Source organism: Heteronotia binoei, chromosome 4 (assembly GCF_032191835.1).
Source record: "Heteronotia binoei isolate CCM8104 ecotype False Entrance Well chromosome 4, APGP_CSIRO_Hbin_v1, whole genome shotgun sequence".
NCBI lineage: Eukaryota > Metazoa > Chordata > Lepidosauria > Squamata > Gekkonidae > Heteronotia > Heteronotia binoei.
In genome coordinates, this window is record NC_083226.1 from 168,085,775 (window position 1) to 168,107,221 (window position 21,447).

General features: G+C 48.8%; 1 protein-coding gene and 2 non-coding genes across 3 annotated transcripts; 1 reads left to right on the top strand and 2 right to left on the bottom strand.

The window, feature by feature from the left end:
• Nucleotides 1-1,342: 1,342 nt before the first annotated feature.
• Nucleotides 1,343-1,414, bottom strand: TRNAA-UGC (transfer RNA alanine (anticodon UGC)). Its single transcript has one exon. It is a non-coding gene; the product is annotated as a tRNA-Ala (tRNA).
• Nucleotides 1,415-1,616: 202 nt separating this feature from the next.
• On the bottom strand, nucleotides 1,617-1,685 carry TRNAA-UGC (transfer RNA alanine (anticodon UGC)). The gene has a single exon. It is a non-coding gene; the product is annotated as a tRNA-Ala (tRNA).
• A 3,948-nt stretch (nucleotides 1,686-5,633) lies between these two features.
• On the top strand, nucleotides 5,634-19,116 carry SMAD7 (SMAD family member 7). The gene is made up of 3 exons (XM_060236604.1): nucleotides 5,634-6,414; nucleotides 8,445-8,498; nucleotides 18,968-19,116. Exons 1-3 carry the CDS (start codon nucleotides 5,658-5,660, stop codon nucleotides 19,114-19,116), a joined length of 960 nt encoding a protein of 319 aa, XP_060092587.1. The 5' UTR covers nucleotides 5,634-5,657.
• The last annotated feature ends 2,331 nt before the right edge of the window (nucleotides 19,117-21,447 follow it).

Here is a 21,447-nt window from a genome sequence, read left to right on the forward strand (position 1 = left end):
CCTGGGTTTTGGCCACCATGTGACACAGATTGTTGAACTGGATGGGCCATTGGCCTGATCCAACATGGCTTCTCTTATGTCTTAAGTGAAGTCATCAAGGAGAGGCATCTAGGTGGTGCACAGTGGTGGCGCTCCAGGGGGCAATGGCATCAGTTCTCCCGGTTGCATCCATTGGCCAGTGCTGTTGGGTGAAAGGGGTTGCAGAGGGTGCAGGGAACTGAGCATGGAGGGTGGCAGGGCTTGCAAGCGAGAGAAGGATGGCCAAGCAGGTGAGGGTATGCAGTTGTGGGTGGAAAGGTAGGCAAGTGGGGTCGCCGGGCACTGTCTGGCCAGGGCTCCCCAAAACCTGGAACTGGCTCTGCACATAGGACTTTTCGTTCATCGAAACCACCATTGTGAAACCATGCCTGAAATACCTTGTTTCTACTTGATTTAGGGTTGCCAACTGGCCTTCTCCCCAAACTACAGTTCCCTTGGAGGAGGAGGAGGAGGAGGACGACGACTGGCAGCAGCTTTCTAGGGTCTCAGGACAAGGTCTTTCCCATCACCTACTAGCTGGTCCTTTCAACTGGAGATTCCAGGGATTGAACCTGGGACCTTCTGCCTGTTGAGCTAATGATGTACCTCTGAGCCACGGCCTCTTGTGAAATGCGGCTGCCTTCTGCTGATTCAGGCCTTTTGTCCATCAGGGTTAGTATTGTCTATGCCAGGGGTGTCAAATATGTGGCTTGGGGGACGAATCAGGCCCCCAAAGGGCTCCTATCAGACCCCCGAGCAACAGGCTGTCATCTGCTTCCTTTTCCATCTCTCTTCTTCCTTCTGCATCACCACTTGCTTTGACAGCTTACTCAGCTGCACAGGAGCTACAGAGCAAAGTCTCTATTTTCTCCATTGGCTGAGGCTCCTCCCTTGGGGAGAGCTTGCTTTGCCAGGCCTCTCAATCGCACAGTAGAGCTACTGAGCCAAGCCTCTCTTCCTTCTATTGGCTGAGGCTCCCTCCCTCATAGGGGAAGGAAGGAAAGAGCCAGAGCTTCCTTTGCCCAGTTCCCTGGATCCCACGGGAGAGATACAAAGAAAGCACCTTTAAGACCAATGAGTGCTAATGTTTTAAATGTATTTGTTTGTCTGTGTCCTTTATAAAGTTTATATCTCTGCTATCTAATCTTAAACAGGAACACACATGGCCCGGCCTGACATGACCTGGCCCAACAAGGTCTCATCCATGTCATATTCGGCCCTCATAAGAAATGCATTTGACACCCCTGGTCTATGCAGACTGGAAGTGGATCGCCAGGGTTTCAGCAGAGGTCTTTCCCGTCACCTACCACCTGATCCTTTTAGCTGGAGATGCCAGGGATTGAACCTGGGACCTTCTGCATGCAAGGCAAATGCTCTACTACTGAGCCACAGCCCCATTCATGGCTCTCCAGGGTCTCAAGCTGAGGTTTTTCACGCCTCTTTGCCTGGACCCTTTTTAGTTGGAGATGCCGGGGATTGAACCTGGGACCTTCTGCTTACCAAGCAGATGCTCTACCACTGAGCCACAGCCCCATTCATGGCTCTCCAGGGTCTCAAGCTGAGGTTTTTCATGCCTATTTGCCTGGACCCTTTTTTAGTGGAGATGCCAGGGATTGAACCCGGGACCTTCTGCATGCAAGGCAAATGCTCTACCACTGAGCCACGGCCCCTTCCCATTTTTTTCAAAGCATGCCCATTATGTTATCCTACAGTAGCTTGGCATGAGTATATTCCCATAATGCCGACGGGGAAACCTGAGAATCCCATTCTGATTAAGACACACAACGAAGTTGCTTCAGGCTATTGGTCCTCCAAGATCAGTATTGTCTACTCAGACTGGCAGAGAACATATAAGAGAAAATAAGAGAACGTAAGAGAAGTCATGTTGGATCAGGAACAGATGGATTGTTCCTCACTACAACACACCATTTGGCTCTGCCTGCCACCCAAGGGCCTGGTCTTGACACCAGCATGGTATCTATAGGCCGCCGGTTTTATTCTATCTTGTTTTTTACTAATTTATGGTTTAATTGTATTTTTAAATGTTTTAAACTGAAGTTGTTTTAATTATTATGTTGTAAGCCGCCCTGAGACACTTAGGTGAGAAGGGCGGGGTATAAATCTTAATATAAATAAATAAATAAATATAAATAAATCCCTCTGGTCCCGCCTCTTCTCATCATGTGTCTCTGACATCACGTCCGTGCAGATCAATGGGTGACAGATCAGTCATAGCTTTCAGTGATATGGGCTGCAGCCATGCCCACACTGACACGGTGATAAGTCACCAGAGTTAAGCAAACTCAAGATTTCTGGTGAACTTGAAAGCTTGCCAGTGTGGTCTCAGGACTTCAATGTTGTACAGAGATCTTGAATGATTGTCTCTTTCCATATTGCCCAGCCTAACAGGTAAGATCTCCTGCACACACCCTGCTCTCGTTTGTTGCCCCCATAGTCAAAGGTTGGCAACAAGAGACAGGGCTTTCTCAGTAGTGGCCCCTTCCTTGTGAAACGCCTGCCCCCCTGAGGCTCACCTGGCAACTGTGAAGCTTTCTTTTAGGCACCAGGTCAAAACATTTCTGTTCACAAGCCTCATCTCTTTATCTTAATGTAAATTAACAGCTGATCCCTATTTATCCCATTCATTACATTCCCCCTCTTGCATAGGGTTGCTAGGTCCAATTCAAGAAATATCTGGGGACTTTTGGGGTGGAGCCAGGAGCAAAATTGTGACAAGCATAACTGAACTCCAAAGGGAGTTCTGGCCATCACATTTAAAGGGACCGCACACCTTTGAAATGCCTTCCCTCCATTGGAAATAATGAAGGATAGGGGCATCTTCTTTTGGGGCTCACAGAATTGGACCCCCTGGTCCAATCTTTTTGAAACTTGGAGGCTGTTTTGAAGAGAGGCATCAGATGCTATGCTGCAAATTTGGTGCCTCTACCTCAAATAACAGCCCCCCAACCAGAGCCCTACAGATCAATTTGCCATTATACCCCATGGAAATCCGTCTCCATAGGGAATAATGGAGTGCCCAGCAGCCAGTGGGCCCCCCCCCCGCTGCCATCTGATGACCCTGACGTGGGGGGAGGGCCTCCAAACCGGGGGATCCCCTGCCCCCAACTGTTTGAAAATAATCTTTTTAGGGATCATGGACCTCTTTAAGAATCGGAGGAAAGCTATCACCCCCCCCACCCCAGGAAAAAATGTCTCAGGGAGGTGATCAGGATGACTGGACCACACCTGAGCATGTCTACAGTAGCGTCCCATACTCCCCGACGTTTCTTTGCAGACTGAAACATTACTGTACTAACATCATTAAGAATGTTTTTGACAATTTTCAAAATGACAAGAAGGGGGGGGGGGAGAGATATTTTTGTGTGCCTGGTTCAACCCCCCCGCCCATCCGTAGATCCCCCATGGATTCTAGGTTAAGAACTAGGGTTGGCGGGTCTCCCTTAGCTGTGTGTGTGTGGGTGGGAGGGGGGGGGTAGGATTTCCGGATGCTGGTTGGGAAACTCCTGGAGATTTGGGGTTGGAGCCCGGGGAGGGCAAAGATCTCAGCGAGGGTCCAATGGCACAGAGCCCACCCTCCAAAGCATCCAGGGGGGCTGATCCTTCCAGCCCGGGGAGAGATGCTGTAATTCCGGGGGATCCCCTGGTCCCACCTGGAGGCTGGCATCCCCTTCTCCTTCGCCCCCTTGGCGGCTTCCTTTTGCCTCCCCCCCTTTCTGTTGCCTTCCCCAGACTTCAGGAATTACAGAAGGGCGGGGGGGGGGGAATAGCTTTCAGAAACCCGATGCCTTTTTTTGCGCAATACAATCACTTTTTTTTTTTCAAAATAAAAAAGCGACAGGGTGTCTAGACGCCCACGTGATAAGGCGCGGGGAAGGAGGGGGGGGGTTGGTTCGCCTGGGCTGGGCCGCGCCGCTGCGCAGTCTGGAAGCCGCCGAGGCGCTGGGATAGGAGGAGGGCGAAGGCGGGGGAAGCGGGAGGAGGAGGAGACGGAGCCGGAGGTTGGCTGGGCCAGGCCGGCTGGGAGGCGAGAGCGCCGCGCCAGCCAGCCCCCCGCAGCAGAGAGGCACCGGGGCGCCGCGCGGCGAGCTTGGTCCTCCTTTTGCAAAGGCCGGCGGGCGGCTGTTTGTGCAACCGGCCAAGGTCCCCTCCCTCTGCTGCTTTCGGGGGCCAGCCAGCTGCAAAGGGACGCGAGAAGGCGGCCCGGGGAAGGCAAGAGCCGGGAGGGGCGCAGAGCGCACAGCGCGCCCTCCGGAGCGCACGGCTCGCCCTCCAGAGCGCACCACCACCCCTGCCGCGGCTGCTGCTTCGGCGTCCCTGGCCGAGGAAGAAGGGAGCGAAAAAGCGGCAGCGGCGGCCAGAGCCAAGGCAGAGCCGAGCCAAGGCAGAGAGAGGAGGAGGAGGAGCGGCGGAGGAGGAGACAGCAGCAGCAGGGCGGGCGGCTGCCGCTGGGAGCTTTCCCTCCCCTCACCGCCGCGTTGCGCGTCTGGAGAGAGAGGCGATGCCCGAGCTGGGAGGAGGAGGAGCGGGAGGAGGCAGGAGCAGAGGCCGGCCGGGCGCCCGCTGAAGAAGGAGCAGGGAAGCCGGAGGAGGAGGCAAGGGAGAGAGAGAGAAAGAGACAAAGCCGGCCCCGGAGAGCAGCGCAGCGTCTGGCCCAGGGCAGGTTCCGTCCCCGCCGCTTCTCCCCGGCTCTTATTTCGCCTTTTTGTTTTTTTTTTTAATTTTAAATTTTCCCACCCACTCCTCTTTCTCTCTCCTGCAAAGGAGGGGAGGGGGGTAAAAGAAAAAAAAAAGTGGGTGGAGAGATTGCAAGAGGGGGAGAACTTTTGCATCGAAAAAAAAACTCGGAAGAAAACAAGGAGAGGGGGGGAGAAGACCAGATATTGAAGGAAAGCGACGCGAGGGCCCGTCGGAGAAGCGAGGAAGATCAAAAGCGTCTGGGGGGGGGATCCGGGGCGGAGAGCGATTGTTGCCGAAGAAGAAAAGGGAATCTTTGGATACCTTTTTTACTGTGGATTTCCCCCCCCTCCCCAGCCTCGATTTTTTCCTCCTGAACCCCCCCCCCCATAGTTTCCTCCCCTTTTGGGGGGCTCGCTTCCCATTCTCCAGCGAGGTTGACCCCCATCGCATCTCTCCTCCCCCCGCCTCCCTTTCTGTATCTTTCTTTTTGGTTGGATTTAACATCTACTTTTTGAGCACTTCGAGCCCGTGTGCCTTCGCAAGAGAGGAGGGGGAGGGCGCCGTGTTAAAGAAGCCAAGAGGGGAAAGAAAAAAAAACCCACGAAGGTTGGAAGAAATTCCTCGGTGACATTTTTTTTTTGGTATTTATTACAAAGAGGGAGCGAAAGTTCATCCTCTTCCAGGCCAAGTTTTGGTTCTTCAGAAGGGGTCTTTTGTCCTTGAGGGTGGGGGGGAAAAAAAGAGGCACGTTTCCTCTGCCATGATACCCTCTTTTTAAAAATATAAGAACGACGCTTCCACCCCCACCTCGGTTTAAAGAAACTGTTAAGGATTTTTTTTAATTCCCCCCCCCCCCGTGGATTTTAGAAGGATTTCTGTTTGGGGAGGCGCGAGAGCCGGAAGGGTAGGATTAGAACCCAAGCCTCGCCCGAGACTGGCGTATGCTTCTGGCGGGCGCACCCCCCAAAGGAGTCGCCGCCGCAGGAGCCGCAGCGCCGCGGCCGCCCCCCGCTTCCCTCCTGTGCTCCCACTTCTTCCCCATCATTTCAGGCTGTTTATCCTGGCTGCCTGGACTCGGCTCCCGGATCCTTCATGAGTGGCGGACGGCATGCCCGTTTTTTAGCCGGGGAGCCTTCTTCGCGTCCCGCATGTTCAGGACCAAACGGTCGGGGCTCGTCCGGAGACTCTGGCGGAGCCGTGCGCCCGGCGGGGAAGAAGGTGGCGGCGGCGGCTGTGGAGGAGGAGGCGGCGGTGGTGTTGGCGAGGTGGCCGAGGGCGCAGCGGACGCCAGGGCGCATGGGGCCGGCGGCGGAGGAGGCGGCGGCGGCAATCGGGGCTGTTGCATGGGCAAGTCGGGCAAGCTGGCCAAGGCGCACTTCGGCTCGGAGGCGGAATTGAAGGCGCTGACCCACTCGGTGCTCAAGCGGCTGAAGGAGAAGCACCTGGAGGGCCTCTTGCAGGCCGTGGAGACGAAAGGCGCCGCCCGCACCGCCTGCCTCCTGGTGCCGGGCAAAGTGGACTCCAAGCTGGGCCCCCACTGGTACTCGCTCCCGCTGCTCCTCTGCAAGGTCTTTCGCTGGCCCGACCTCAGGCACTGCTCGGAAGTCAAGCGCCTCTGTTGCTGTGAATCCTACGGGAAGACCCAGCCGGACTTGGTCTGCTGCAACCCCTATCACCTCAGCCGGCTCTGCGAACTAGGTAAGCCCCAGACCCTTTGTAATGTTTGCAATGGAAAGGCCTTCTCCTCTCCCCGGCGTGCACCTTGGAAAATCTTGTGCATTGCATGTGTGTGTGTGTGTGCATTTTTTTTGGCACGGCTGGAAGCAGCGAGGGGAAACGGGGTTGTCTGAACAGACACGCGAGTCGGGCCTGCCCACTTTGGGAAGGGCTTTTCCTGCTCGCCCTGGCGCGCTTCCAAGTCGGAGAGGGTTTTTTTTCCCTTCCCCCTTTTCTGTTGTGCACCTCGCTTGGGTCTTAAAGGGATCATAAACCTTTTGTCGGTTTCTCAGGCAGTTGTTTGTGTCAAACTTTTCTTTCTTTCTTTTTGCTATCCCAGCAAAGCTGTAGAGGCCTCTGGGGTTCTCTTTGGGCACCGACTCCCTGTATGTGTCTGCGTGTTTCTCTTGAAGCGAGAGGGGGAGAGAGAAAAATTCCCAGGGAGAGTTTTAATTTTAGCTTCTAAAGGAGCCCGAGGGGAGTTTTTGCACAGCGTTGGACAGCCCTTCGCTTTCCCAAACAGGAAAAAAAAGCCTTCTCTAGTTCTGTGTGTGTGTCTGTCTGTGTGTCTCCGGCTCCTGTGGTTCTATATGCTAAAGGGAGAATTGGAAGAGGTAATGCAACACCCAACTTAAATGTTGACAGGGCTTGGTTGCTAATAACTTTTGGAGGAGGGGGGGGGGACCGTCCTGGTTATTGCCTGGATCTTCCAGTCCGAATTTTCCAAACGATTATAGGGGATTTGGCCCTTGTAGAGTTGGAATTCTGCAGAGGCCTTGGTAACAAAGCGTTGGAGACGGCCAGATCTGGATTGGTTTTGCAAAAAAAAAAAAAAAAAAAATTACCTCCGGATCTTCGGGTTGTTGAACCTACAAATGTCCATCCAGCGAAAAGTTTTGCAAAAAAAAATACAATAAAAAGCAATCCCATACTTTAGATTGGCTCGCACAATGTTTCCCTCCCTCTTAAAGTCCTTCGGAGCAGATATAATGTAAAAAAAAAAAGAGAGAGAGAGAGAAAACACATAATTTCCAGGCCACCAGTATGCGCCCCTGCTTCCTTTCTTTCTCCGGACAACTCGCCCTTTTTGGGTTTCCAAGCCGGGAAAGTGTCAAGGGGGCGGCGGGTGGGGGGGGGGGAGCGAACGGGAGAGACCCAGAAATCCGGCTTGGAACCGTCTGTGCGAAAGTTTTTTTGTTCAAAAGTTCAAAGGGTGTGTATTTTTTTTTTTAAAGGTAACTGCTTTGGTATGTTTTGGACCCCTCCCCCGGGCCTCCTCAGCTCCTTAACAAAAAGTGCAACTTTATATCCCTGGTGCATGGAGCGGGGGGGGGGAGCGTTCCCTGCAAGCTCATTTGCAAGATTTTGGAGGGAGGGGGGTTAAAGCAGCACGTTTTAAGTCCCTCCCCCGGTCGAAGAAGCTGTTGCACTCCGTTAATTAAAAAAAACCTTGCAAATTTTGGTGCGTAAAGGAGGGGCGAGAAAGAAAAACCTGTTCAGTGCAAGATTAAGAGCTGGAAGGGGGGGGGGCTTTAAAAGGAAGGGGGGAGAGGAAAAAAACGTGGGTCTGAACTGTGTTGCCTGCAAAGCCCCCGCGCCTCCTTTCCCCGGGCTCCCTGTGAAATGTTAAGTGTTCATGGAAGTGAGCCTGCCTTGCTGGGGATTATCAGAGAGCCGGGATCAGTTGGTGATTTCCAGAGCTCGCCGCGTTTCCAGCCCAGCCAAGAAGGCCCCGTTGGAGACAGCCAGAAGTGCAGATAGCGCAAGAGACTGGCGCCAGCCGGCCCCTTTTGTTTATCTGACAGTTGAATATCAAGGCAAATCGCCGCCTAGCTGCCCTGCCTCCAACCCCCAGAGCCAAAGACAAACTGTATTGCTACAAGAATGCCTCTGTTATCATAAGTTCCTATCTTTTTTTCTCCCCCCCCCTTTCTTTTTCTGTTTTTTTCCCTCTTCTCCTTCCTTCTTCTCATGGCCCTGCATTTATTTTCTCGGTTCTTTTCTAATTCCAGAGTCTCCCCCTCCTCCTTACACCAGATACCCGATGGATTTTCTCAAACCAACTGGTAAGCCAAAGATTTTTCTGTTTGTTGTGGTTTGGAAACAAAATTTGGGGGGAGGTGTGGAGAGGAAAGAAAGGCCGGGCTTTTGTGGGGAGAGCAATCGGGGACACCCCTCCTGCCCAAAGACAACTCCCTCCTGCATAGTTTTTTTTTTTTTTGTAAAAAATTGTGTTCCTTCACTTTTAACTTTGTTGGATCTTGGAAACCAAATCGTCCCATCGGTTTATTTGGGGCTCTTGTTGGCCCAGGACTCCGGCTTCACTTCTAGGTTGATATTGGGACCTCGCCCCATGGAGATAAGTTGGATTTACTCCTGTGTCAATGTAGACTTTGGGGGGTTGTTAGAACCTTTTTGTTCTTAGAAACCTTTCCAAATGTTTAAAGATAACCACAGAGGTCCTTTCTCACTTGAAAGCAAGTTGTGTTCAGGTCAGTTGTGGTTTTACCTTGTTTGCAGAATCTCCATCCCAGACTTGGAAAACAAGTGGTTCCTCTTGCGCAGCTGGCGTTTGGAGTGTGTTTACTCGGAAGTAAGCCCAGCTAAGTTCAGTGAGGCCGGCTGTTAAGAGCGTGTGCCCCCCCCCCAGTCTTTTTTGTTTCTTTAAAAAAAAAAATCCCATTTCTTTGAAGAAATCTATGGTGACGGGTCAACGTTTCCCTGTGTTATTAGCAGCAGAAGGGACACTGAGAAATTAGGATTTAGTTCTTTTTTTAACAAAAGATGGATAATAGCATGGGCAAATGTCATATCAGTCGTGTGTCTTGAAGTGCTTGGATGTATTGTATAGATCTAAGCTCTTGTAGCTTGGCACCAACATTTTTTTTGCATTATATATGAAGGGGGGCAAGCTGACATTTTTAGCACAACTTCTTCCTGCGTGCTTGTTGCTTGTAATTGAATGGCATTTTGCCAGGGCCCATTCTGAGCCTGGCACCAGGCACTGTTGTGGTTGTCTGCATAAACTTTTTGGCTGGCAGCGGACTCACCTGTACTAGATAAATAGCGCTTGCATTGTGAAAAGGGAGAGAGAGACCCCGGAGGGAGAGAGGGTTTTGGTGCAAATTGTGGACAGAATTGCGGGGGGGGGGGGGGGAGAGAATAAAATTCCACAAAGCCACTTCGTGTCTCTCCGGAAGATTAATGGGCTGAGATGCAAATTTGCAAAGCAGTGGTCTTCATTGATTACATCCTGATGGGCGAGGCAGTAAGTTAATGCGGGTTAAAATAGATTTCCTTTGGAAAGGCCCCACTTCAGGCAATGGGGGCTTGCTGTTCCCCCTCCCCATTGGAAAGTTATGGATCTGGTCGGTTAGTAAAGTTCAAAATAATCATTGAGTCCCCCCTGGTCTGAAAGGTTAACAGTTTCTCTGGGCAAAGGTTCACCCTGACTTTGAAAAAAGAACTTTGCTGTCTTTTCAGAGTGGAAACTCCTTGCGGGCAGGGAATTTGTGCTTTACTAAGCTTAATAACAAAAAAAGATTACAGTCCCCCCCTGATGTGGGGTTCTTGTTATCACAGTGTTTTAAGGAAATGGGGTTCAGTGGTAATTATGCTTGTTTCTTCTCCTAATTTTATGTCCTTTGTGGTGGTGTTTTTGTGGTGTTGTCTTTTAAAGTGGATCCTTCCCTCCCAGGACTCGTGTGAAATACAGATTTTATAGTCTGGGCAAGAAGGTTCAATGGTGTGCTAAGCAAATAGGTTGGAAGGTGGTGCTTCATAAAAATGGAAGTATTCACCTCATAGCTCCCCCCCCCACCTTATGGCTGGGCTTTTATTGGTTACTGTAGCAGTGACTTCTGAGTTCCCCAGCATTCCTTCAGTGACAGAGGGTAGCCACGTTCGTCTGTAGACTGGCAGGTTTTTGGGCTGTAAGCTTTGGAGAGACAGAGCATTGTCACAAACTGATGTGGCAAGAACCGGATTGCAGGATTGGGCTAGGAACAGGCTTGATCCTTAGCTAAGAGAGCCAGTGGAGAGCCAGTTCAGTGTAGTGGTCAAGTGTGCGGACTCTTTATCTGGGAGAACCGGGTTTGATTCCCCACTCCTCCACTTACAACTGCTGCAATGGCCTCGGGGCAGCCATAGCACTCGCAGAGTTGTCCTTGCAAGGGCAGCTTCTGTCAGAGCCCTCTCAGCCCCACCCACCTCACAGGGTGTTTGTTGTGGAAGAGGGGGGAGGTAAAGGAGATTGTGACGGCTCTGAGACTCTTGAGATTCAGAATATAGGGCAGGATATAAATCCAGTATCTTCAATATCTTCTTCTAAGGTGGGGTGGGAAAGATTCTGGAGTTCACCTTTGCTCCAATGGCTTTATCCGGTGGGCCACGACTTTTGTTTCCTGGTGGTGGTTAGAACAGGGGGATGGTACCTGGGACATGAAGGACAACTTTGGATTGAAGACGCGCGTGGCCCAGATGCTTCCGAAAGGGATCCCCCAACTCTCCTCTCCCTGTACTTGGTGACAGAACTTCAGCTAATTTCATTTTTATTGAGCTGTTGTGGGTTCCTGACGGAGCTTAAACCTGTCTGAGTGGAAGCAAAGTTCTGTGTCGCCTTACTGTCTCCCAGCCTCAGTTTCCCCACCTGTCGATGAAGAACACAAATGCCCTTTTACACATACAATGTGTACTAAAGGGTGGTTATAAATAATAACACGGGCCAGAAGAGAAACAGGACTCTTTCTTTTGCAACCTTTGGATTCTTAGGTTGCAAAACACACCTTATCCGGAAAGAACTTCCTACTGAAGCCGGTGGGCTTGCTTCCAAGGAAAGGTGGTTAGGATCAGGGTGTCTTGAATTTTTTTTTGGGGGGGGGGGGGAATGGTTTATTTGTTTGTCTGTTGCAAGTTGGCTGCCTCAGTTGCACAGAAGAGGGGCAAACGTGGGGGGAGGTGTGGTGAATAGCTGGCAGAGGTGCTGAAGAAGAATGGTAGTTACCACCATCTTCCAGAAAAGATGCTTGGGTAAATCCGTTAGCAGAGTTTAAACATCCCATTGGCGGTTGCGGGGGGGCTCATTCTCAAGTTTGTGGAGTGATATATTCGTTCATTAGTAAGTGTTGACATAAGGTAGCAAAAACTGTGAGCAAACAGAAAAGATACAGGGCTTTAAAAAGGTGCCATTTTGAAAAGGAGGGGAAAGTTCTCTGTATTAGCCAATAGGAAGTGATTAATGGGGCAGGTCAGAAATCTAAAAGAAAAATAGCAGGGTTACTCACCCCCCCCACTCCTCCCCCCAGTCCATTTGGCAGTCAGACTTTGAATATCGTAGCACACGGAGAGACAAAAATACCCCATCAGTCTGTCATTGCAGGTGGTTGACTTCTCTTATAACTTCCTCTTTCATGAAGGCCATTGTGAAGGGGGGAAGAGAGAGAGAGAGAATTCAGTGTTCAATGTTCTTAATATTGCAGCCTGCAACCTTTTAATTTTCTCACATTTTTTTCACATTCCTAAATCTTGGAGGGTGTTGCTATTGTCTCCTTGACGAGACACGCACACACACAGAGAAATGAATTCTGTAGCTTGAGTTTTCCTAGCCAGCTCTGTTGCAGACGTAGGCAAGTTTTCGGAGTCATGCAGAATTCCTCATCAGGCAAGATAGGGAGGCAGGTGTTTTTCAACTGTGGGAGCAGAGCTGTGAAACTAATGCCAAGGTTTGTCTAGCAAGCTAATAGGAAACAATTTCCAGCAAGTTCTGGAGTGAATAACGAGACTGAGTGATGGGGGTTTTGGTCTTCTTTGTTATATAATCTACCTTTACTTTAAAAAATGTTTTGAACTGATATTGTGGAAGAAATTTCAGAGCTGTGTTCCAGCAGCTTAGAAACAAGCAGCTTCCTTAATGCCCCCCCCCCCCGCCTCAAAAAAATATTTTGGATTTTTAATCAGGATCCTTTTCACATTATGAGAAGGGAGAGAGGTATTCAAAAAGGGTGAATGTTACAGAATAAATACATGTCTGTCTGTTCAGCATCCATCACTTTTTGCGCAGATGGGTGGAGTTTACCTGTATCTCTCTGATGGGAGACTAATCTGTTGCCTTTAAACTCCTGTGTAAAGGATGTGTTTGACAGGTCAGGTTTCTCCTGCTTTGGCTACTGGGCGAATTCAGGGCCTTGTATATCTATTACATCAAGCAAAGGAATAAACTGGGAGAAGCTGGGCTTGCTAAACTTCTCCCTTTAAAACAGCTGAGGAGTTGAAAGCCGTATCTCTTGATACATGAGACATTTTTAGTGCAGCTGAAACCATCCTGTACAATTGTTGCTTGTGCCCTCTCTGAGGGGTTCAATTAGAGCATTATAATTGTGGTTTCTAACTTGGTTCTTGAGGGGATGTTCCAGCTCGGGGGTAGCCAAACTGTGGGTCAGGAGCCACATGTGGCTCTTTCACACATATTGTGTGGCTCTTGAAGCCACCATGGCCTTGTAGGCCAGCTTGGAGAAAGCATTTGTCCCTTTAAATCACTTCAAGCCAGAAGGTGGCTTGGAGAATGAATTTAAAGTTGCTTTCTTTCCACCTCTTCCTCCCCCCAATCTATTTGCCTGCCTTCCTTCCTGTCTTGTGGCTTTCAAACATCTGTGACGTTCATGTCTTGGGGCTCTTAGGCATCTGGTGTTTATTCTGTGTGGCTCTTACATAAAGTAGTAAGTTTGGCCACCCCTGTTCCAGTTATTAAATGTGGAATACCCCTGAAAGTGTGTTATATCAGCGGGGGTATTGTGTCCCTGGAAGAGTCCCGTGGGGTGCAGAGTGGCAAAGCTGCAGTACTGCAGTCCAAAGCTCTGCTCATGACCTTAGTTCAATCCCGGTGGAAGCTGGGTTCAGGTAGCCGGCTCGAGGTTGACTCAGCCTTCCATTCTTCCGAGGTCAGTAAAATGAATGCCCAGCTTGCTGGAGGGAAAGTGTAGATGACTGGGGAAGGCAATGGCAAACCACCCTGTAAAAAGTCTGCCGTGATAATGTTGTGAAAGCAACGTCGCCCCAGAGTCAGAAACGACTGGCGCATGTACAGGGGATTGTGTCTCTGATGTTGCGTTTGGGCTTTTGCTAGGTAGTAAACAAATACTGAAAAGTTTGATGGTTATGGCTTGGGTGGCCATGCTATCAGTCGTATAGATTCCTCTCGCGTTGGGTGAAGTTCATAGAAAGGCTATTTGATGTGGCTTCGGTGACGTTTCTGGTTACAAGCCACAACACCTTAGGTGGTTTGCCCCATCTGTCCACCTGGGATCGAATCATTTCCAGCGTTCCTAAAACAAGGAATTGGTACTAATCTTGGGAATTGTGTTTTCTGCATCAACCCATGTAGTTGAGAGTGGTTTTATGGGAGATTCCCCGTCAGGTCAGCCCGATGCGCATGCTATTAAGCCAGAGAGGTTGTACAAGGCACAATGGCATTTGTGTAAAGATAAGTTTAGATTTTGAGTTCGTTTATCTTTGAAGGGTACAGGGTCTTTGAGGGGAGATTGGGGCTGTGAATTCTGAACTTCCTCTGTGATTCACCGGATAGGTGAATTCATTCACACATACTCTGGTATCCCTTGGGGTTTCCGTCTCACACACTTGATTATTCTGTCTGCCATATTGCCAGCACTGAACATGAGAACTCATCCCAGGGGAAAGCATTGTGTTTGAGGTGATGTGTAAATTCTGTCTGTGTTTTGAGGTCAGTAATGGGCCGTTCACAGAAGCTAAGTAGTCATAAGTTATCAGGTATGACCTAGCTTTGTGAGGCAAAGCTGCGTTTTAAAAAAGTGGCGCATAATAATATCTATATGATTTGTACATGCAAAGATGTATGAATATGAGAGAGATCAACTGATTTGGCCTCGCTAAAGAAACGGACAGGCATTGTGTGTGTTTCACGTTTCCATCATATCTAACCAGTGTAGCCTCTAAGCTGAGTTAGTGTGATATAGCTCACCGTTGTTAAGCCTCTGACTCACAGATTTTTTGTCTTAGCTCATGAAGAATGGCCCCAGAGCAAACTAATTTATTCAGCAGCTAAATTGTTCCCTCACAGCTTTAAGGCCAGTTGCTCACAAGGCCAGTTTTGCTCACAAGACCCCACATCTTAGAGGGAACATTGGCTATAGTGGAAGTATTAGAGAGGTCCTTATAATGATATCTCAGTCTCCTGAAGAATCATGGAGTTAGAAGGGACCTCCAGGGTCGTTTGATCCAACCCCTTTGCATAATTCAGGAAATTCACAAATACTTTCAAAGAACAGAACCAAAGTTCTTTCAAAACCCTGCCTGCACTCAGCTGCCAAAGAGGTTTTGGCTTTGGGCTTCAGATCCAGCAGATAGAATAGAGCAGAATGAAGGCTAAGACATATGAACATATGAAGCTGCCTTCTACTGAATCAGACCCTCAGTCCATCAAAGTCCGTGTTGTCTACTCAGACTGGCAGCAGCTCTCCAGGGTCTCAAGCTGAGGTTTTTCATACCTATTTGCCTGGACCCTTTTTAGTTGGGGATGCCGGGGATTGAACTTGGGACCTTCTGCTTACCAAGCAGATGCTCTACCCCTGAGCCACTATTGTCTACTGTCAGGAATGTTGTGCTGACTTGTGTGACCCAGGCTAGCCAGTCTTGCCAGAGCTCAGACGCTAAGCAAGGTTGACCCTGGTTGATTTTTGGATGGGAGACCACCAAGAAAGTCCAGGGTTGCCACTTAAAGGCAGACAACGGCAAGCTGTCTCTGCTCGTCTCTTGCCTTGAAAACTCCCTGAAGGGGGGGAGGGGTGCCCCAAATTAGCTGTGATTGAAAAGTACTTCCTCCACCACCAGGGGAGGGACGGTGGCTCAGTGGTAGAGCATCTGCTTGGTAAGCAGAAGGTCCCAAGTTCAATCCCTCGGCATCTCCAACTAAAAAGGGTCCAGGCAAAATAGGCATGAAAAACCTCAGCTTGAGGCCCTGGAGAGCCGCTGCCAGTCTGAGTAAACAATACTGACTTTGATGGACCCAGGGTCTGATTCAGTAGAAGGCAGCTTCATATGTTCATATGTTTACCAAGGAATTTCTTAACTTGCTCTGTCTGGAGTGTTTAGATGTTAACATTAGCCTGGTTATTTCTTAGCCATCGTGTTTGCATAAGAAAGTTGCCGTAGAAATCATGTTTATCACATTTGTTTCCTAGTCTTCCAATGAATTTAAGCCAGAGTCATCCCATTTTATCATTATAGTGACACTGTGGAGTAGGTTTGGCTACATTGTAGTGACTGTAAGGCCCACCAGTTTGGATCCTGGCTTTTCTTTCGTCCTTGAGAGAGAAAGCTACCAGTTGGAACGAACCAGGTTGGGAGAAAACGGCCTTAGCTCAAATGGTTTGTGAAAGAAATGGTGTACCATTTTAAAATGGGAATTCATAACATGGGACTTGGGTTCAGTGAGGTAATAGATCTATGTTTAAGCTCTGGCACTTCGAATCAAAGATGGCGGCCTTCCAAGGACCGGTTTTCCTTGACACAGATAATTTCATGCTTCTGAAAAGCTAGATGTTAAGGAGAAAAGGTTCTAGTTGTCCTAGCGTGCCAACCGCATCTCTGTGTTGGACATTTTTAAAAATGTCAAGGGAGCTGCTTGAAGTGGATGCAGCCCAAACACAAATATACTATGTTGATGAAAACCCCAAAGTGTAGCTTTTTGGAATCCGAAGGAATTTCTCATTGGAAGTCGGGTGAGATACAAAGGGTGATGGCCTAGTTAAAAACAGTTTTAATTCTTCTCTCTCTCTTTTTTTAACAAGCTATTTCCTTAGTACATAGAAAACAGTGTACATTTAGAAAGCGTATAGCATAGGGGTATTTCATAAGTAACTCAATTTCCTGTCTGCCCTATTGTTTTCAGTTTGATTAAGTGTATCCTGTTAAACTGTATATTCCTGTTCAGAGTTATACTTGACTCTTGATAAAAAGAGATTACACGGCCTTGTACGCACACATACATGGGTTCTTTCCCTGTCGTTTCCAGGAGTGAGTTCTTGAATAACAACTTCTTGGAGTGGGTGGGTGGAGAATTTGATGCGCAGTGCTTGTGTCCATGTTTTCGTTGTCCTGTGTTGGGTACCGCTTGCCCAAATTTTGCCTCGCCAAAGGGAATATTGACATGGTGCCAGCAGTTGACTTTCTGGGTTCTGTGCTCTTCTGAAAACCAGTTACATTAATAATGTGGGAGTTTATTTTAGAAGCTCTTAGGAAGTTAACTTCCATTCATGGTTCAGTTCTGATGCAGATACCATTGGGGGAAAAAGAAATCTGAGTTTTGGCCCCACTGGTGGGCTTCCTGATGGTCCCTGGGTTTTGGCCACTGTGTGACACAGAGTGTTGGGCTGGATGGGCCACAGGCCTGATCCAACATAGTTTCTGTTATGTTTTTATAGAAGGCTTCAAGAGGAGATTGGATAAACGTATGGAACAGAGGTCCATCAATGGCTGTTAGCCACCAAGTATAGATAGAACAGTCTGGGGCAGTGATGTTCTATATTCTTGGTGCTGTGCGGGGCAACAGTGGGAAAGCTTCTGGAGTTCTGGCCTTGCTGGTGGACCTCTTGATGGCACCTGGGTTTTGGCCACTGTGTGACACAGAGTGTTGGACTGGATGGGCCACAGGCCTTATCCAACATAGTTTCTGTTATGTTTTTATAGAAGGCTTCAAGATGAGATTGGATAAACGTATGGAACAGAGGTCCATTAGTAGCTGTTAGCCACAGCATATTGATGGAACTCTCTGTCTGGGGCAGCAGTAGGAAAGTTCTGGTCTTGCTGGTGGACCTCTTGATGGCACCTGCCACTGTGTGACACAGAGTGTTGGGCTGGATGGACCATTGACCCTGATCCAACATGGCTTCTCTTACGTTCCAACTTTTGTTTTCCAGGAACTCGAAAAGTCTTACACAAAACACTTGGGTGTTGTTGTACCTTAATTTTCCCTTTTTTGTTGTATAATACATAATTTTAAAGAATGTCTGGCTCATTCTCACCAGCTGCAAGAGTTCTCATTTTGGATTTCTTAGTTCATGGTATCTGCTCTCAGTGGTATGGGATAGTAAAGCCAGAAGGCAGGTGAGATCCTTAGCATTTCCCTAAACTTCAGATTGATTATGGAAATTGAAGCTTTGCATCAGAAGCTTCATAGCTGGACATTGTCTGTGTTGGGCACTGGCCAGCATCAGAGGCCAGGAAAACTGGCACAGCGAGATTTGATTTGAATCAAATTTGAATCCAGGTCTCTCCCTTGTCTGCCATCCTGCATTGGTACCAGGGGTGGAATTCTGGCAGGAGCTCCTTTGCATATTAGGCCACACACCCCTGATGTAGCCAATCCTCCTGGAGCTTCCAGCAGGCCCTGTGAGAAGAGCCCTGTAAGGAATTCTAGCAAGACCTCCTTTGCCTATTAGGCCACACACCCCTGATGTAGCCAATCCTCCAAGAGCTTACAGGGCTCTTATTCCAGGGCTTACTGTAAGCTCTAGGAGGATTGGCTACATCAGGGGTTTGTGGCCTAATATGCAAAGGAGTTCTTGCTGCAAAAAAAGCCCTGTTTCCCCCCACTTCTGATCCTTTTCTGAATTAGCAAATGGGTGTTAAATACTGTGCAGTATCACGGATCATCAGCACAGTGTATCTTCTTCCACACGTTCAGAGTGTTCTGTATTCAGTGTTGTGCCATAGTCAAACCAGTGAGCAGTTTAACCATTCTGGGGATGGGCTCTGGACTTGCTTTCTCCCCCCCCTCCCTCCTTCCTCCCTGTGTGCCATTTCACTTCCAGGTTGTGGGAAGCGCCACAGTGTCTGAACCAGAAAAACAGCAATTACTACAAATAATAGTTTGCTCCAGACCAGGATATAAAACCCTTGCAGTGGTAGAAGGGGGGGGGGGGAGGCAGGCATAACATGGAGAGGTTACTAATATTGGGCAGAAATGCAGATGGGTTCCTGCTGAATAATACAGAACTGGGGTTTTGTTTTTTTAAAGTTTTTTGTATTGGAATGTCTCCTTGGTGGGCTGGACCCCTCCCTCTCGGTCAGTTTGCCTCGCTAGCTCAAATCAATAGATCTGTGATCGCAAGCTCCCTTTGGATCTTGACCTACCGTTTAGGCGAGGCAAGCTGGATTTCAGTAACCCAGTGACTTAGCGGGAACTCAAAACCAACTTGGCAAAGGGGGGGGGGGTAAGAGCGAGGAGAGGAGATTCCAGCCAGCCTGTGCTCACTGACGACTGTGATTTAAGTGGTACAGCGGATCCTAGACATGGGTTAGGGTGGATGTATCATGAAGAATTGTGCTGTCTCTGTGCAGACAATTAGTAATAACTTCCTGATAAATGCCGTGGAATGTGCTTCGTTTGTCCGGAGACATTGTTTGCAGGGAGCTTTTTTTTTTTTTTTTAATAAATTTCCTTTCTAAAGATTGGCACATCATGCGTCTTTTCTTAATTCATTTCCCTTTTTTTCTGTTTCAGCAAGTTGTCCAGACTCTGTGCCTTCCTCCACTGAGACAGGGGGAACAAATTATCTGGCCCCTGCGGGGCTCTCAGGTAAGGAACAGGGTTTTGTTTGTACCTGTATCATTGTACATTTTAAAGACAGCTTTGAAAGAGGGATCTTGTAGAAGTGCTCTGATATCACTCCAGTGGAGTCTTACATCTGCCGGGAAACTTGCTGTTAACTATTATGGTGGACCTGGACAATCATTACTGCCTCTTCCCCAAGAATATGAAGTTTTGTGTTTATCACATTGTGGGAACCAAGAACTCCGTTGTCTAGATCGAAGACTGACACAGCTCCTTGGTCAGTTTGTGGCCAGGAATCTGTAACTTATCATAAGGCCTGAGTCTTGGGGGGAGTGGATTGCAAAAAACTAATAAAGGGCACAAGTACATCAGCTTCATTCCTGCCATTTGGCTCATGCAAATGTCATGCTAAGGAAGAAAAAAAAATGCAGTTTTATAGAAATCTACAGTTTGCTACGAGGGTGGGAAGAAATAATCCTGTCTGGTAGGCGTCGACGTCAAATCTTTAGGTGCTGGCCCTACAAAGGGTTGGAAAATTATTTCATATTCATAGGTGGCACGTTGCCTGAGGTTGACCTAGTTTTGGTAACTACCCAATAATAGAATTTTTGCTGATGGTAGCCAGACAATGCCTTTGGGGTGCCACGGGAGGAAGCTTCTTCTCTCATGGTCCCTCAATTCTGTGGTATAATAGTTATATGCAGAGCTTTTTGGGTAGCAGGAACTCCTTTGCATATTAGGCCACCCCCCCCCCACTCCCGATGTAGCCAATCCTCCAAGAGCTTACAGAGCTCTTAGTATAGGGCCTACTGCAAGCTCCAGGAGGATTGGCTACATCAGGGGTGTGTGGCCTAATATGCAAATGAGCTCCTGCTAAAAAAAACAAAACCTGGTTCTATGTAATGCCATTATGCAGCAGTATTATTTTACCTAGCAACTGGGAAGGGTTAGGAGAGACCCACGTCTTACCGTCTGCTGCACCAGTCGCCTTTCAGCTCTGCAACCAGACCCAGTTGTGAGGCTAGACAGAGGCTGGTGAGTCTGTTGCAGCTGCACCTCAGCAGCTAGTTAGCTGAGGGCACCGTCTTGGCTGTGTGATTTATGCTTTGAGAGCTAAATTATATAGTGTCCACTGCATGGGTGTGTCGAAGCAAGCAGGCTCTGCGTGTGTCTGTCTGCGTTTGTGTATTCTTGCAAGGGTGCAGGCTGAGGCTGGTTTGGAGTGCCGAAGGTGGGATGCAAAACATTTCGGCGGCTCTTGGTTTCAGCGTGCAAGGGGGCCATTCTCCGTTCCCCCAGACTCTTTTTGACTCCCTTGACCCGCGTTTGTAACGCTTATGGCCGCAATCCTGGTCACAGCCGAGTCCAAATCAAAACTTAACTGTGAAAGCGAGCATCTAGGATAAAAAAAAAAAGGCTTCTTCTTCTAAAAGTAGACCCTCGATGTTCCTCCTGCTCATGCCAAGAAAATTCTTGTCTGGACTTGTGTTCCACGGGAAGATAGCTTATCCTTTGCCAAGGAGTCCTTGTTGATTTAAGCTTTGTGGGATGATTGTACTTAGTTCATTGCCCTGTGACTGGAATGTCCAAAGTATGTAGGCTCTTTTCCTTTTTGTGTACTTGTTTGCGTATGTGTGTGTGTTTCCCCAGGAACTGCTTTCAGCCTGAGACCTTCCTTATGGCACCTTTAAAGCCAACCAAAGTAAATTCAACAAAAGCTTTTGTGTGCACTCACGCTTCTTCAGATACGTACAGCGTGCACAGAAGCTTATACCCCGAATAAAACTTTTGTTGGTCTCAAAGTTGCCGCAGGACTCAAACTGTGTTCTGCAGCTTCAGACCACCTGAACCTATCTTAAGAGAGACTTGTTTGCATTCCTTTTATTAGTAACCTCTGCCCAGCCTGTGTTGCTTGAGAGGGGAGTATGCTAGGTGCCAGGGTTTTTCTTCGTAGCAGGAACTCCTTTGCATATTAGGCCACACACCCCTCTTCTGTAGCCAATCCTTCAAGAGCTTACAGGGCTCTTCTTACAGGGCCTACTGTAAGCTCTTGGAGGATTGGCTGCATCTGGGGTATTGTGGCCAGTTTGGTGTAGTGGTTAAGTGTCCGGACTCTTATCTGGGAGAACAGGGTTTGATTCCCCGCTCCTCCGCTTGCAGCTGCTGGAATGACCTTGGGTCAGCCATAGCTCTTGCAGAGTTGTCCTTGAAAGGGGAGCTTCTGGGAGAGCTCTTTCACCCCCACTCACCTCACAGGGTATCTGTTGTGGGGAAAGGAGATAAAAGAGATTGTAGGCCGCTTTGAGACTCTGATTCAGAGAGAAGGGTGGGGTATGAATCTGCGGTCATCTTCTGCAGAAAAAAAAAGCTTGCTAGGTGTTCAAAGGCCCGTAATTAGGGGGGGAAGAGGAGAGGGAGAGGAAGGGCTG

Coding starts and splice junctions, on each gene's coding strand:
- SMAD7 (XM_060236604.1), top strand. CDS start 5,658: ATGCTTCTGGCGGGCGCACCCCCCAAAGGAGTCGCCGCCGCAGGAGCC. Junction 6,415..8,444: donor CAGCCGGCTCTGCGAACTAG/GTAAGCCCCAGA, acceptor TTCTAATTCCAG/AGTCTCCCCCTCCTCCTTAC. Junction 8,499..18,967: donor GGATTTTCTCAAACCAACTG/GTAAGCCAAAGA, acceptor TTTCTGTTTCAG/CAAGTTGTCCAGACTCTGTG.